Source organism: Equus asinus, chromosome 27, assembly GCF_041296235.1.
Source record: "Equus asinus isolate D_3611 breed Donkey chromosome 27, EquAss-T2T_v2, whole genome shotgun sequence".
Classification (NCBI taxonomy): Eukaryota; Metazoa; Chordata; class Mammalia; order Perissodactyla; family Equidae; genus Equus; species Equus asinus.
In genome coordinates, this window is record NC_091816.1 from 2,406,012 (window position 1) to 2,422,313 (window position 16,302).

General features: G+C 36.8%; 1 protein-coding gene across 2 annotated transcripts in view; it reads left to right on the forward strand.

The window, feature by feature from the left end:
- Nucleotides 1-16,302, forward strand: part of KAT6A (lysine acetyltransferase 6A) — a 114,185-nt gene that overhangs the window by 50,759 nt on the left and 47,124 nt on the right. For both annotated transcript variants that reach the window (XM_044751078.2, XM_070500106.1), the window contains exons 3-5: nt 4,318-4,426; nt 14,089-14,204; nt 14,925-15,006. In XM_044751078.2, coding sequence (XP_044607013.2) covers nt 4,318-4,426; nt 14,089-14,204; nt 14,925-15,006 — 307 coding nt within the window. The remainder of the gene's footprint in view (nt 1-4,317; nt 4,427-14,088; nt 14,205-14,924; nt 15,007-16,302) is intronic.

Below are 16,302 nucleotides of genomic sequence, written 5' to 3' on the forward strand. Positions count from 1 at the left end.
AATGTGTATCTACTTTCCATTTTGAGAGGAGGGTATTTTCACTATCTCAGTTCTTGGACACAGCCAGTCTCACCTCTCAGTTTTCTCAGTCATCTGTTGCTTTTCTCATGCTCTGTCTGGCCAATCCCTGCCCCACTTTTAGCAGGTGATTGTATTTCCTATTTTCCAGAAATAATGAGGCTATCAGAAATGAGCACCCTCAACTTTTCCCCATTCCCACCATCCTACCTGCAAACAATATGCATTACAGCATCCTCTACTACTAAGAACAGTCCCTTTACCCATGCTTTAAAATCCATCCTCTTTTCTAAACCAGTGTTATCAAATGGAATTTTCTGTAATGATGGGATTGTTCTATATTTGTGCCACCCAGTACCATAACCATTCGTCACGTGTGACTATTGAGTGCTTGAAATGTAGCTAGTGTGGCTAAGGAGTTAAGTTTATTTAATTTAATTTTAAATTTAAATAGCCATGTTTTGTGGTGCCTACCATAATGAACAGTGCAATTCTAAACTTTACTATCTAATATGTTCCTGTTATTTGTTCTTGAATCTCTTTGACCATGCATGTCTTGTCTTCCACAATTAAATAGATTTAGTCTTTTTCATCTTGACTACCTAGAACGCATTATAACCCTTTGGCATTTCTTTGTAGCTGTCTCCTGTCTGCTCTGTCCCTTCATGGCAGTTTGTTGGTTCCTATGACTTGAGTTCTTAGCCTGTCACTGAAAAGTGCTCTCTCTCAGTGAGGTCTCCAACTGTTTTTCAGTTGTAGAATCCAGTAGCTACTTTATCTTCCCAACATTGATGGTTGATTGCTCTCTGCTTCTTGAAATTCTTGTGTCATTACTTCTCTTGGTTCTATTTTTTCGCGTATGGGTCCCTTCCGATCTCCTTTTTTTCCTCTGATGGTTCTAAATGTTGATATTCTTCTATATCAGACTTCATCTAACTTCTCCCCTTCCCTTCATTACTCTCTACCCTTTCTACCTACTCCGCTCCACTCCACTTTCTCATTGGGTGCTGTCACTTATCATCTGTATGTTGATGTCTTTTAGATCTGTCTCCAGCCTGTTCTCTCTTCTAAGTTCCAAACTCCGATGTCCAAATCACCATTGCTATTTCTTTCAGAATATTCCAAAGGCATCACAGTCCTACTCCATAGATGTTCATTAATTTAAATTTAACTTTCTAATTAAAATATACATACAGAAAGGTGCACAGATTGTAAGTGTATACCTTAATTATTACTTTATTAACATCCATGAAACCACCATTCAGGTCAAGAAAAAGAACATTACCAATATCTCAGAAGTCCCTTTCCAACTCACCACCTCTTCCTTTCTCCCTAAAGGTAACCACTACCCTGACTTGATAACAGTGTAGAACTGTTTTTGAACTTGATATAAGTAAAATGATAACAGTATGTATTCTTTTATGTCTGTTCTTTCGTTCAGTGTTTGTGATATTCATCCATGTTGTTGACTGTCATTTGTTTTTTTATTACTGTTTATTATGAATAATGCTGCTCTGATAATTTTTATGTATGTTTTATTGTATTTGTGTGTATGTACTCCATTTGGGTATATAGCTTACAGTGGGAGTGCTGGATCATATGGTATGCCTATGTTTAATTTTAGTAGATAATGTGAAATAGTTTTCAGAGTGGTTTTGTTGATTTGTATTTCTGTCAGCAGTTTCTGTTGTTCCTCTTTCTTATCAACGCTCACTATTGCCAATCTTCATAATTTTACCCATTCTTGAAGATCTGCTTCCTTGATGGCTACTCAGGTTCAGCATCTTTTCTTATGTTTGTTGGCTGTTTACATATTATTCATGTATTTTCTGTTGTGAGGTACCTCTTGAAATCTTTTGCCTAGTTTTCTATTGAGTTTTCTGTCTCTTTCTTACTGACATGTAAGAGTTCTTTATATATTCTGGATATGAGCCATTTGTCAGTTAAATATGTTGTTAGGATCTGCCATTCTGTGGCTTGCCTTTTCACTTTAATGGTGTCTTTCTAGACATCATCTTTCTTACTGTGCTCCCCACCCCAAATTGATTAACCGTAAGATCCCTCCAGTTTTGTCTTTTAAATATCTTTTCTCTCTCTTCTCCATTTCTGTTGTCAGTTCCTTAATTCAGGGCTTCATTACTCATGGCCTGGGTTGTAATCGTATCCCTTCCAGTCCATTTTCAACTGCTTATAGAGTAACTTTTCTAAAATTTAAGTCTTGGTTGTATCATTCCTCTTCTTAAAATCTTCTACTGGTTCTTAGAGTCTGCAACATAAAGCTCAGACCTCGTGACTTGCTTCCGCCTTCTTTCTCGGTCTTCTTTAGAGTTTACTTCAAGTTCCTACTCTTGAATGAAGTCTTTCCTGACTTTACTCCCTGGTTCTTTTCCATATTCCTTTTTAAAGAAAGGATGTGGTCATCTTTACCACAGCCACAGTTATTAAGACAACTTCCAGCCGTTCATCTCTCATTTAATCCTTGACTGTGCAGTACTGTTACTTTGCTTGTGTTGGAGATTTCCATATTGATATATCATCCAACTGTCTCACTACCGTGTTTCCTTTTCAGGCTTTTTCCTCTGCCAGTCGCATTGGTGTTCTGACCTTAACTCCTTCTTTCTACCTGTTCTCCACGTGAGAACTCATCAGCTCTCATGACCTTAATGCCATTTTGTATGTCTAGGAATCCTAGGTTTTTACTTCCAGACCTTTCTCTTGACTCTAGATCCCTATATCATAATGTCCATGGACATTGCTACATGGATGTTCCATGGGCATTTTAAGCTCAGTAAGTCCCAGACTAAGCTCATCCTCCCTCCCCCGCCCCACCAAAACCTGTTTCTTTATTTTCTTTGAATGCCCCCATCAGGTGGGCCTGCCTGTCAAATACCTCCAGAAGAACTTAAGTCTGTGAAGCCTTTCCTGTCATCCCTTTCCCCTACTTGATCACTTCCTCCTTTGCCTGCCTTTGTAATACTTCTATCATGGTACATACGAACATTTTATCTATTCTCCCCAGTAGACTAAAAGCATCTTGAGGGCTTTATATTGCTATACTGCACAATGCCTAGCGTAAATAGGTGAGAGTTGACCGAGAGTACCTCCCACTAAACACATCAAAATCAAACTTGTCATCTCTTTGCTTTCCTCTTCATTTTCTTCTTTAAAATGACTTACCTTTCACAGTTGATGTTGCCATTTTCAGTTGAGTTAGTTGTGTAACTCTTCCTTTTCTATCACTTCCACAACTAGTTGTTTTCTAAGTCCATAGCTATTCTTTCTATTCCATTTCCTTAGTTTTGGTTCAGGTTCTTATCTTGTCTTCAGACTATTGGAATCACTGTTTAAATGTTCTACCTATCTTCAGGTTTTCCACTGTTTGTCTTTGACTTTGCTACTGGAATTATTTTTCTCATATACAAGTGATCATCTCTTGGTTCAGTAACCTTCTGTTATTGTTCTTTTTCTGCAGGATAAAGTCCAACTTCTTTACAAGACATTTGGTGGCAACCTTCACAAACTGATCTAGCTTCTCCCCCTCTCCCTATTCCCCACCCCACTCCTTATCACAGAAACTATATCCTTTAAGCACTGGCCTTAGCAGACTGCACACTTAAGTTCATCTTGTTTATAATACCTGTATTGTGTTTATCTTCCTCCTTTGTGGGGGGGCGGGAGGGGTGGCTAATGCTGTAGGTTTAAGCCTGCTTTTATCAATTATTATCTGTTGTCCCTGGACAAACTTCTTAAGATCCCATAACATAATACTGGCAGTTAATACATGTTATCTTCCTTTTTCAACCTCTCTCCTCCAAACCACAATTGGAATTTTATCTTTCCTGCTTATACAGAGCACTTACTGTTTCTCTCTTATAGCACTTAATGTCTTTGGCTTTACATAATGCTTATTTGTATACATCTTATCACTTTTCTCCTATATCACATGCTTTTTAAGGGCTGATACTGTGATTTCTTGCACTTAATTTAATTGAATTTTTCAGTCTTAGGTGAAGGATTTGCTGTGTTTAAGCCATACTGTGTCATTTAGTTTTTAAGAGAGCAGCATGATTGGGATATGACTTTTTGGACCAAAGTTGTCACTGCAAGGACCAGTTGTAAAGGTCCAGCCAAAGCAGACTTTCTAAAACCTCAGCTACTTGGTTGGAAATTTAGGAGAATGATAGACTTGTCCTAAAGTTACATGTCACTCTTACAGGAATTTAAAACTGTAATTTTAGTGACTCTGTATTAATACTAAAAAAAGTAATAGTACCTGACTTATTGTGTTTTTCTTTACAGCCGGTTGCTGAACCAATCCCCATCTGTAGTTTCTGTCTTGGTACAAAAGAACAAAACCGAGAAAAGAAGCCAGAGGAACTCATCTCTTGTGCCGACTGTGGCAACAGTGGTACGTGATCCCTGTATTCTTTCTAAAACGTGCTGTCAGGCATGACGGAAGTATGTGTAACTGAATTTATATCTCTCATCCTTTTGAAAGTAATATTTTAATTTGGTTCTAATTTTAGGTAACTGAGATGAGCTTCTAGGTGAGGGAGGATTTAAATGTATAGTTGAAATGTTTTATTCAGTTAATTTTAATCAACTCATAGGGTTTTCTTTCCTCAATTTTTAATTTTGTTTTTATTTTTTTCCTCTGAGGTCTTTAATGGGCTTTTAACAAAGGGTTTTAAAGAAAAATTTATTGAGGTCGTAGTACTTTATAACATTGTGAAATTTCAGTTGTACATTATTATTTGTCAGTCATCATATAAATGTACTTGCCCCTTTACTCTTTATCCCCACCACTGAACCCCTTCCCCTCTGGTAACCACTAATCTGTTCTCTTTGTCCATGTATTAGTTTATATTCCACGTATGAATGAAATCATACAGTGTGTGTCTTTCTCTGTCTGACCTGTTTCACTTAACATAATAACCTCAAGAGCCATCCATGTTGTTGCGAATGAGACAATTTTGTCTTTTTTTATTGCTCAGTAGTATTCCATTGTATATATGTACACCACATCTTTATCCATTCATCAGTTGATGGGCGCTTGGATTGCTTCCGCCATCTTGGCTATTTTGAATAATGCTGCAGTCAACATAGGGGTGCATAAGTCTCTTTGAATTGCTCAAGTTTTTTGAATAAATACCTAGTAGTGGGATAGCTGGGTATATGGTATTTCTATTTTTAATTTTTTGAGAAATCTCCATACTGTTTCCCATAGTGCACCAGTTTGCATTCACATCAGTGGTCTATGAAGCTTCCCTTTTCTCCACATCCTCTCCAACATTTGTTATTTTTTGTCTTGGTGACTATAGCCATTCTAATGGGTGTCAGGTAATATCTTAGTGTAGTTTTGGTTTGCATTTCCCTGATGATTAGTGATGTTGAACATCTTTTCATGTGCCTATTGGCCATCTGTATATCTTCTTTAGAAAAATGTCTGCTCATATCCTCTGCCCATTTTTTGATTGGGTTGTTTGTGTTTTTGTTGTTCAGTTGTGTGAGTTCTTTATATTATGGAGATTAACCCCTTGTTGGATATGATTTGCAAATATTTTACCCCAGTTGGTGGGTTGTCTTTTTGTTTTGTTCCTAGTTTCCTTTGCCTTGCTGAAGCTCTTTAGTCTGATGAAGTCCCACTTGTTTATTTTTTTGTTTCCCTTGTCTGAGTAGACATGGTATTCGAAAAGATCCTTCTAGGACCTATGTCAAAGAGTGGACTATGTGTATTTTCTTTTGGGAGGGGTTTTATGGTTTCAGGTCTTACCTTCAAGTCTTTGATCCATTTTGAGTTAATTTTTGTGTATGGTGAAAGATAATGGTCTACTTTCATTCTTTTGCAAGTGGTTGTCCAGTTTTGCCAGCACCATTTACTGAAGAGACTTTCCTTTCTTCATTGTGTGTTCTTAGCTCCTTTATTGAAGATTAGCTGTCCGTTTATGTGTGGTTTTATTTCTGGGCTTTCAATTCTCTTCCATTGATATGTGTGCCTGTTTTTGTGCAGTACCATCCTGTTTTAATTACTGCAGCTTTGTAATCTATTTTGAAGTCAGGGATTGTGACGGGTCCAGCTTTGTTCTTTTTTCTCAGGATAGCTATTGAGGGTGTTTTGTCTCTCCCTATGAATTTTAGGATTCTTTGTTCTAATGCCGTGAAGAATGTCATTGGGATATTGGGATTCTGATTGGGATTGCATTGAATCTGTAGATTGCTTTAGGTAGTATGGACATTTTAATTGTATTTATTCTTCCAATCCATGTGTATGGAATAGCTTTCCATTTCTTTAGGTCATCATCAATTTCTTTCAGTAATGTCTTGTAGTTTTCATTGTATATGTCTTTCACCTCCTTGGTTAAATTTATTCCTAGATATTTTATTCTTTTTGTTGCAATTGTAAATGTGATTATATCCTTGAGTTCTCTTTCTGTTAGTTTGTTATTAGAGTATAGAAATGGAACTGATTTTTGTCAGTTGATTTTACATCCCTCAACTTTGCTGTAGTTGTTGATTATTTCTAATAGTTTTCTGATGGATTCTTTAGGGTTTTCTATATATAAAATCATGTCGTCTACAAATGGCAAGAGTTTCATTTCTTCATTCCCTATTTGGATTCCTTTTATTTCTTTTTCTTGCCTAATTTCTCTGGCCAAAACCTCCAGTACTATGTTGAATCAGAGTGGTGAGAGTGGGCATCCTTGTCTTGGTCCTATTCTCAGAGGGAAGGCTTTCAGTTTTTCCTTGTTGAGTATAATGTTGGCTGTGGGTGTGTCATATATGGCCTTTATTATGTTGAGGTACTTTCCTTCTATACCCATTCTATTGAGAGTTTTTATCAAAGGTGGATGTTGGATCTTGTCAAACACTTTCTCTGCATCTATTGAGATGATCATGTGGTTCTTATTCCTCATTTTGTTAATGTGGTGTATCACATTGATCTGTGGATGTTGAACCATCCCTGTGTCCCTGGTATAAATCTCACTTGATCATGGTGTATTATCCTTTTAATATATTGCTGTATTTGGTTTGCCAATATTTTGTTGAGGATTTTTGCATCTATGTTCATCAGTGATATTGGCTTGTCACTTTCCTTCTTTGTGTTGTCCTTGTCTGGCTTTGGGATCAGGGTGATTTTGCCCTTGTAAAATATGTTAGGAAGTGTTCTGTCTTCTTCATCTTTTTGGAATAGTTTGAGAAGGATAAGTATTAAATCTTTGAATGTTTGGTAGAATTCTCCAGAGAAGCCATCTGGTCCTGAACTTTTATTTTTGGGCAGGTTTTTGATTACTGTTTCAATCTTTTTATTTGTGATTGGTCTATTTAGATTGGCTCTTTCTTCTTGATTTAGTTTTTGGGGGTTGTATGAGTCTAAGAATTTATCCATTTCTTCTAGATTGTCTGGTTTGTTGGCATATAGTGTTTCATAGTATTCTCTTATAATCCTCTGTATTTCTGTGGTGTCTGTTGTAATTTCTCCTCTTTCATTTCTATTTTTATTTATTTGAGCCTTCTCTCTTTTTTTCTTGGTAAGTCTGGCTAAGGTAAGGGTTTGTCAGTTTAGTTTATCTGCTCAAAGAAACAGCTCTTTGTTTCATTGATCCTTTTCTACTGTTTTTTGTTTGTTTGTTTCAATTTCACTTTTTTCTGCTCTAACTTTTATTATTTCCCTCCTTCTGCTGGCTTAGGGTTTTGTTTGTTCTTCTTTTTCTAATTCTGTTAGGTGTAGTTTACGATTGCTTGTTTGAGATTTTTCCTGTTTGTTAAGGTGGGCCTGTATTGCTATGATTTTCCCTCTTTGGACTGCTTTTGCTGCATCGCATATGAGTTGGTATGGTGTATTTTCATTTTCCTTTATCTCCAGGTATTTTTTGATTTCTCCTTTAATTTCTCCAGTGATCCATTGGTTGTTCAGTAGCCTGTTGTTTAGTTTCCACATCTTTGTCCCTTTCCCTGCTTTTTTCTTGTAGTTGATTTCTAGTTCCATAATGTTATGGTCAGAAAAGATGCTTGATGTGATTTCAGTCTTCTTCAATTTATTGAGGCTGGCCTTGTTTCCCAACATATGATCTATCCTTGAGAATGTTCCATGTGCACTTGAGAAGAATGTGCACTCTGCTCTTTTTGTGTGGAGTGTTCTGTGTATGCCTATTAAGTCTACCTGGTCTAGTTTTTGTTTAATTCCACTATTTCCTTGTTGACTTTCCGTCTGGATGATTTATCCATTGATGTAAGTGGGGTGTTAAGGTCCCCTACTATTATTGTGTTGTTGTTAATACCTCCTTTTAGGTTTGTTAATAGTTGCTTTATGTACTTTTGTGCTTCTGTGTTTAGTGCATATATATTTGTAAGTGTTATGTCTTCTAGGTGGAATGTCCCTTTTATCATTATACACTGCACCTCTTTCTTTCTCATTGCCTTTTTATGTTGAAGTCAACTTTGTCTGATAGAAGTATGGCAACACCTGCTTTCTTTTGTTTGCCATTAACTTGGAGTATCATCTTCCATCCCTTCACTCTGAGCTTATGTTTGTCTTTAGAGCTGAGATATGTTTCGTAGAGGCAGTATACTGTTGGGTCTTGTTTTTCAATCCATTGAGCCACTCTGTGACTTTTGATTGAAGAATTCAATCCATTTACATTTAGAGTGACTATTGATATATGAAGGCTTAATGCTACCATTTTATCACTTGTTTTCTGGTTGTTCTGTATTTCCCTTGTTTCTCATCCCATGTTTTTCATAGTGCCGGTTCAGTCTGGTGGTTTGGTAGTTCTCTAGGATGGTTTTCTCAGTTTTCTCTTTATCATTTGTGTCTCTGTTCTGATTATTTGTTTAGTGGTTACCGTGAGATTTGTATAAAAAGTCTCATGGAAGAGATAGTCCATTTTCTCATAGCTTATTATTTTTTTAGTCTAAGCAAGTTCCATCCCTCTCCTCTTCCCCTTCCAAGTTATTGTTGTCGCAACTTATTCCATTTTGTGTTGTGAGTTTGTGGTTAAAATAAAGTGATTATATTTAGTCTTGATGTTTTCCTTCCTTTTATCTTTAATGTTATAATTAAGTGTTTGCTAACCTGTTCTATAGAGCGTTGCAACTTCCTGATTTTGTCTGTTTATCTCCTTGCTCAAGGCTTTGTAAACCCTTTCTATTTTTTTCAGGTATGAGGGCCTTCTTGATCATTTATTGTAAGTGGGGTCCGGGGGGGTGTCTTGTGGCGATGACCTCTCTCAGCTTTTGTTTATCTGGGAAGTTTTTATTTCTCCATCATATCTGAAGGATATTTTCACTGGATAGAGTTTTCTTGGCTGAAAGTTTTTGTCTTTCAGAATTTTGAATATATCATTCCACTCTCTCCTAGCCTGTAAGGATTCTGCTGAGAAATCCGCTAAAAGCCTGATAGGGGTTCCTTTGTAGGTTGCTTTCTTCTGCCTTGCTGCCCTTAATGATTTTTGTCATTGACTTTTGCCAGTTTTACGACTATATACCTTGGAGAAGGTCTTTTTACACTAACGTAATTAGGAATTCTATTATCTTCATTTATGTGTACTTCCAGGCCCTTCCGCAGGTTTGGGAAGTTCTCAGCTATTATTTCTTTGAACAAGCTTTCTGTTCCTTTCTCCCTTACATCTCTGTCTGGGATACCTATAATCCTTATGTTGCATTTCCTAATTGAGTTGGATATTTTTCAGAGAATTTCTTCATTTCTTTTTAGCCTCAGTTCTCTATCCTCCTCCATCAGAAGCATTTCTGTATTTCTGTTCTCCAACTCACTTCTTCTTGAACAGAGGCAATACTCCACAAAAGAGATTGAAACTATAAAGAAAACCAAAGAGAAATGTTGGAGATGAAAAACACAATGAATGAGATAAAGGAAAATCTGGAGTCCTTGAATAACAGAGCTGATATTAATTTGTCTCCTCATATTATTTGATGGGGTGGACTTGTGCATTTGCATATTGGTAGTATCTGATCTCAGATTCCACCCACCTCCACTGGGTGATGGAAGGCAGGAGCTGTATATTCTGAGCCTCCCACAATCTCTGGCATCTGTGCTTGTCTTTTGGAATCTATGCTGACAGGGTCCGTCTTCAGTTGCTTGCTGGCAGCTGCTGCTTTAGTAATGTATGAGCAGGTGCTCTGGTGGGGGTCCCTTGCTCTGGCCAACTAGCTGAGCTGGTGCGGGGAGCGGGGCACTTTCCTTCGTGTGTGTGATCCTAGGGGTGTTCTCACTCTGCCCTTGCTATTTGCCCTCCTGGGGTGCTGGCTTGGTGAAGACATCCCTGCAATGGCTTAACCTCCTCTGTGTGGAGATTTCCCATGGCTGGGAGGCAATTTGAAGAGTAAAGACGTTCCTATGGAGGGCTGCCCTTCCGCCCTCTCCTTTCAGAGCTTTGTGCAGTCCTGTGCCGTAGGTCGCTGCTGGGGAGGGAGAGGAGATCCTTTTACTTCCTTCCACTTCTTCCCAGGGGCTCCAGCACTTCCACCTTCAGACATATGGCTGTGTGGGTCTCTCAAATGTCTGTTGTGTTGTGTAAATGTCCTCTGTTGGTTTATGAATGTCCTTTGTGTTGTGTCTTAGTGGGGAGAGTCTAAGGGAGGAGCATATTCTGCCATGATGCTGACATCACTTAGTTTTGTTTTTTTTTTATAAAAAGCTTTACATAGACTTAATAGAACCAGGATGATAACAGATTTGTTTTTCTTGATAGAAACTTACATATGTCACATTGGGAAGTAGAGTGTTGACACTGCAATTTAGTGAGCTGTGTGAAATTCTGGGCTCTAAAAGAAATTTTGCAAAGAGTCTCATAATTTGTCAATTCCAGAGGTACTCTTGGCCTGCGCTTTGAGAACTTACAAGGCTTTGCAGGAAGGTGTTAGTAAACCACAATTATCTTTGATCATAGGCTTAATTTTCAGTGTTTTATATCAATGACAATCAGGATTTAGTCCAGAAACCAGAAGACATACTAGCTGCTTCAAGAGGAAAGGAAATTAGAATCAGGCGTTTGTGAAATTGTTAGAAGGACTGAAGAGGCAAGCTGTAGGTGGGTCCTTAAGGACTGATTCTTGGGACATTGCAGAACTGACCCACAAGGGGAGTCACTGTATCTGCCTCCATCTGGAAGAGGTGCAAGTGGTGGGAGGCCACTGTGGAATTATTGAGTTCTGTAGCTGAATACAGAAACTCTGAATTTGGCCATCATCACAACTGCCTCTGGAGAGCCATGAAGGTGAAGAGCATATACTGGCTTTTTTATGACTTTGCTTATCATTAGAAAACTGTCAGTACAAGAGGAAGAAGGTCTTTGTTTCATTTCTGTCTTTCAAACGTCAGTCAAACACATCCAATTGGTAGAACTTAATTCATGTCTAGAGCCTAACTGCAAAGGAGTCTAGGGAGTATAGTTTTTACTTTTTCAGTTTTTATATATAGAAGGCATTAGAAGAAGGTGGGAAGAGATCTTGAGTGGTAGGTGACCATATCTAGCATAATATCACAAAGCAAAATGAACTTTGGGTAGATTTCACAGTTAAATATCAACCATAAAATCATAAAAGATTAGATAAAAAAAATGACATGTTGTACGATACAGCGATTTACAAACTGTTTTAGTTAGTGGAATCCTTAAGAAATCTTATGGGAACCCAAATGTATAAAACATAAAAATGAATCTGCTGTAGGTGAGATGGGAATGGAATGGGGGTGTAGAGGAGGGCTGTGTTATAGCCCTACCTTCTGTGACGCAGTATATCTGAGGTGGTCTCTGAATTTCTGTAACATAGGGAAGAGCGCAATTTGAAAATTATTACTCTAGAGGGAACTTTTAAAGAACTAGTAGAATAAATAACTACTTGTTGTCTATTGCCGTAGAAATAAATTACTCCAAACTTAGCAGCTAAAAGCAACAACAAACATTTTTATTTCGTGTTGTTTCTGTGGGCAGGAATTTGGGAGTGGCTTACCTGGGTAGTTTTGACTTGGGTTCTTTCATGTGATTGCAGTCAAGATTTCAGTTGATGCTTCAGTCATCCAAAGTCTTCCATGATGACTCACTTATCTGACTGGCAAGTTAATGCTGCCTGTTGACAGGAAGCCTCGGTTCTTTGTCATGTGGACATCTTCATAGGGTTGCATGAGTGTCCACAACATGGCAGCTGGATTCCCCCAAGCAGGTATCTGAGAGAGAGAGCAAGGTGGAATCTGTAATATCTTTTATAATCTAGCCTTAGAAGTCACACTTTGTTATTTCAGCAGTATCCTATTGGTTACACAGATCAGCCCTCCTCATTGTGGGAGGGAATTACATAAGGGTGTGAATTGGTATTCTTACCAGGAAGCAAGAATAACTTTAGGGCAACTTGGAGCCTGGTTATCATAATAACCAAGGGGGAAAAGTATGGACATAGTCAAGTATGTGAAATTGGATATTTTCCAAATTGAGAACTAAAATACCCAAAATTTGAAAAAGCAAAAATCATTTGGGGAAAATAATTGCATTAAATATGGCAAAGGACCAAAAGCTATAAAGTATAAAGAACATGTTTACGTTTCTAAGCATAAAGTCCAAGGGGCAGAGCCTATGAAGAGGTAGCTTATAGAAGAGAAAGTTAATAGTTGAGCCTGTAAAAAACAGTTTACTCAGGTAATCATAGGAATGCACACCACAGCAGCAGTGAAGTGTCCTGTGATAGCTTTTATAGTAATAAAACTTGAAAGGTAAGAGAGCCCACATCTAGAGCTGACGAAATTCTGGTAACACGTTTATACTTTGCTGGTGGCACTGGGTATTATGTCATAGGGTTTGGAACATGTTTTGGCAGTGTATGTCGACCTCTCAAGCTATAAAAATGCTTATTTCATTTCACTTACCACCCCCACTTTTAGGAATTCATTCTAAGGAATTAATTTAAAAGAAGGAAAGCATCTCTAAACATATGAAATAATTCATTTTAGTATTCTAACTGTTGTGGGTAATAGGCTAAGTATTTAACAATGGGGACATGGTCAGGTAGGTTTAGTATATCAACTTAGTGGAATATAATCAGTTTAAGGAATATAAATATAAAATTTACTTGAATAAAATAATGAAGAAAAGCCAAACAAAAATGTATATACCCTATAATTAAAACTATGCAAGGGCTTTTTAGCGAATTGAAAAAGGAAAACTAGAACATGAAAATGGCTGTTCCAGGATGATGTGATTATGAATGAGATTTTTACATCTTCTCTCCCATTTTCCTTTGATGTCAGTGATGTTTTGGTAATAAACTTCTTCCCATCTCATAAAAGAGAAAGTTATTTAGGAATAGAAGAGAGAGGAGAGAAGATAATTTAACCAGCCCTTTCTCTCATCAAAGAAAAATAAACATAACTAACTTTTAGAGGAAAGGGACAAATCTTTTCAGAGTTGAGGGCAAATTGGCTACTCTAAATTTTTGAGACACAAACTAATAATAACTCTTGGAAGAGGAAACGTTTTTTTCTGTTACTATTAATTCTGGTCACAATAGAAATACTGCTTAGGTTTTAGTTTTAGCTTAAGTGCCTTAAATCATGAGTACATAACTCGCTTTAAATGATGGTATTTTTATTATATATTTTTTAGTTATAAAAGTAACACATTAAAAAAATGAGAGCACAGAAGTGTATAAAGTGAAATGTAAAATCCTTTTCCTTTGAAATGTTTATAGCTCCATATCCTAGGATGTTATAATTGTAAACAGTTTTTGTGTATTTTTCCAGAATGACCTGGGCATATTATGTATCCATATCCATACAAGCAAGGGTATACACATAATGCTTTAATGCAGGCCTGATAAAAGTTTGGAGTTTTTGAAGTTTTTTATAATCAAATTGGGAGGTGTGCATGTACAGAATTCTATTTAGCATTGGTAAAACTGAATTGGAGTGCCAAGTCCTGATGAGACATATATGGCAAGCTTCCAGGAGTATCTTGTTTTCTTTGATATATGTTTTGATTTAAGACAATTGCCTTTTTCTACATTATTCTTTTAGTACAATTACAAAATGATTCTTGTTTCATTTGTGACTTTTCCTCTTATTAGGTCATCCATCCTGTTTAAAGTTTTCCGCTGAACTAACGGTTAGAGTGAAGGCCTTACGGTGGCAGTGCATTGAGTGTAAAACGTGCAGCTCCTGTCGAGATCAAGGCAAAAATGCAGTGAGTATCTTTTTCTTCCATTGTGAATATTTCATTTAGATGTAGGAGGTACAACTGGCATTCCCTCTAAATATGGTTGGTTATTTTTCAGTAATGCTCCAGCAGAATTTAGAACAGTAGCCTCTTTAAATTACACATCGTTAGTTTAGTATACTTGCTCATTGAGACTTGGATTATTTCCAAATAGTTTCTAAAGCACCTAGCTATCTATTTGCAGAAAGAGTAAGCTACTTTAAAGACATACTCCTGAAATTTGTTTGAATAGTATAGAGGAATTCATTTAGAAATTGTCAGTATATTAATTACAAATTGTCCTTTTCTCTTTTTTATTAAAACAACTAAATTTAGCTTACATCTGGTTACTGGATAAACTTCAAAGTAATGAAACTGTAGTTCTTTAGTAAAGATTGGGTGAAACAAACCTTTCTGCTAACTCAGACTGTCCATTTACGATTGTTCCTCGATATCTGCTGAGAATTGGTTCCAGGACCCCCTGCGGATACTAAACTCCACGATGCTCAAGTCCGTTAGTCGGAATCTGAATCCGCAGATACCGAGGGCTGTCTGTACTCAGTTTATACAAATTAAGGAAACTTTCACTATTATGGTAACTCATCTCCTTTATGAGATTTTTGAAACTTCATAGGTTTTATGAAGTCATGATCCTGACATGTTTCTGTTTCAAAAGGTTAAGCAGAACTGTCCTTTCTCTTTTTTTAGGATAACATGCTCTTTTGTGATTCCTGTGACCGAGGTTTTCACATGGAGTGTTGTGATCCACCACTTACCCGGATGCCAAAAGGTGAGAAATACTTTCTGAAAACAAACTGGCAATGTAAAGGGGCATGTTAGTGAAAACACTTTTTATCTACTTTGCTACAATGAAAGAATAATTCGCTTGTTTCTCTTTGGGATTGTATAAGTAGGAAGAGAGCTGTCACCTTAAAGATAGGGATAGTCTGTTTAGTCATCCTAACATTCTTATGTAGTATGGATTTATTACTATTTCTCTCTATTTTCAATATTTAAGCGTCCATGGAAGGTGAAGTGGTTCATTTATAAATATTTGCCAGTCCTATAGCTAGAGGATGAAATACTTGCCTTATGTAATATTTTGAAGTATCTCTTTCTTTACAGGAAAAAAATGAAATTGTATTAGGTCATGTTGATTACATCACTGCTCATCACTTGAGGGGCCTAGGGTTTGAGAGTCTCTGGTTTATTCAAAACTTAAAAAAAAACCAAAACACTTTTTATAATTTCCAAACAAATAAGTGCCCAAATCATAAGAATACAGCTTAATGTTCTTCTCTTCTTTTGACTCCTGTTTCTTGAAAGGTATTTAGTTGAGATGTAATTGCCAGTGGATTAGACTTCCATCTTATCATATACTTCTAGTTTCTTAAAAAAAAAGAATCCAGTTAGTCTCCTCTGCTTTGTCTTAACACAAATTCCATTTTCAACTCTGATTTTCTGATTTACAGGTTTCGTAAGTAAAATGCTTATAGGATATTTGATGTCTGGAGAAATTTTCCTTTTGATGGAAAGGGACTTACATTTAGGTGTAGCCAACTTATTCCACCTTAGAAATTTATTTTGAGTACATCTTACGCCACTCTATTGATTGAAAAGTCTTACATTTTATATATATTGGAAGAATAAGTACTCCCCTTTCCTACCTCTTCCATTTACTTGAAATCTGGACAAAAGGCCTTCTGAGAATCTTTCAAGATAAGAAAGATTTTCTTAGGACTTCATTCCTGTGTATTTAATGCCTACAAAAAAGTTTTATAGCAGCTTAAAGCAGGAAACATTTTATTTTGAAATAATTTCAGACTTAGAGAAAAATGGTTAAAAACAGTACAGAGAATTCCCATTGTACCCTTTACCCAACTTGCCTTAATGTTAACATCTTAGGAAACCATAATACAATTATTGAAACCAGGAAACTAACATTGATATGGTACATTAACAGACAGACTTTATTTGAATTTCTGGTCCAGAGTCCAATCCAGGATCTCACATTACATTTAGTTGTCATATTTCTCCAGTCTCTTCCAGTCTGTGTTAATTCTTCGGACTTTGTCTTTCTTGCCCT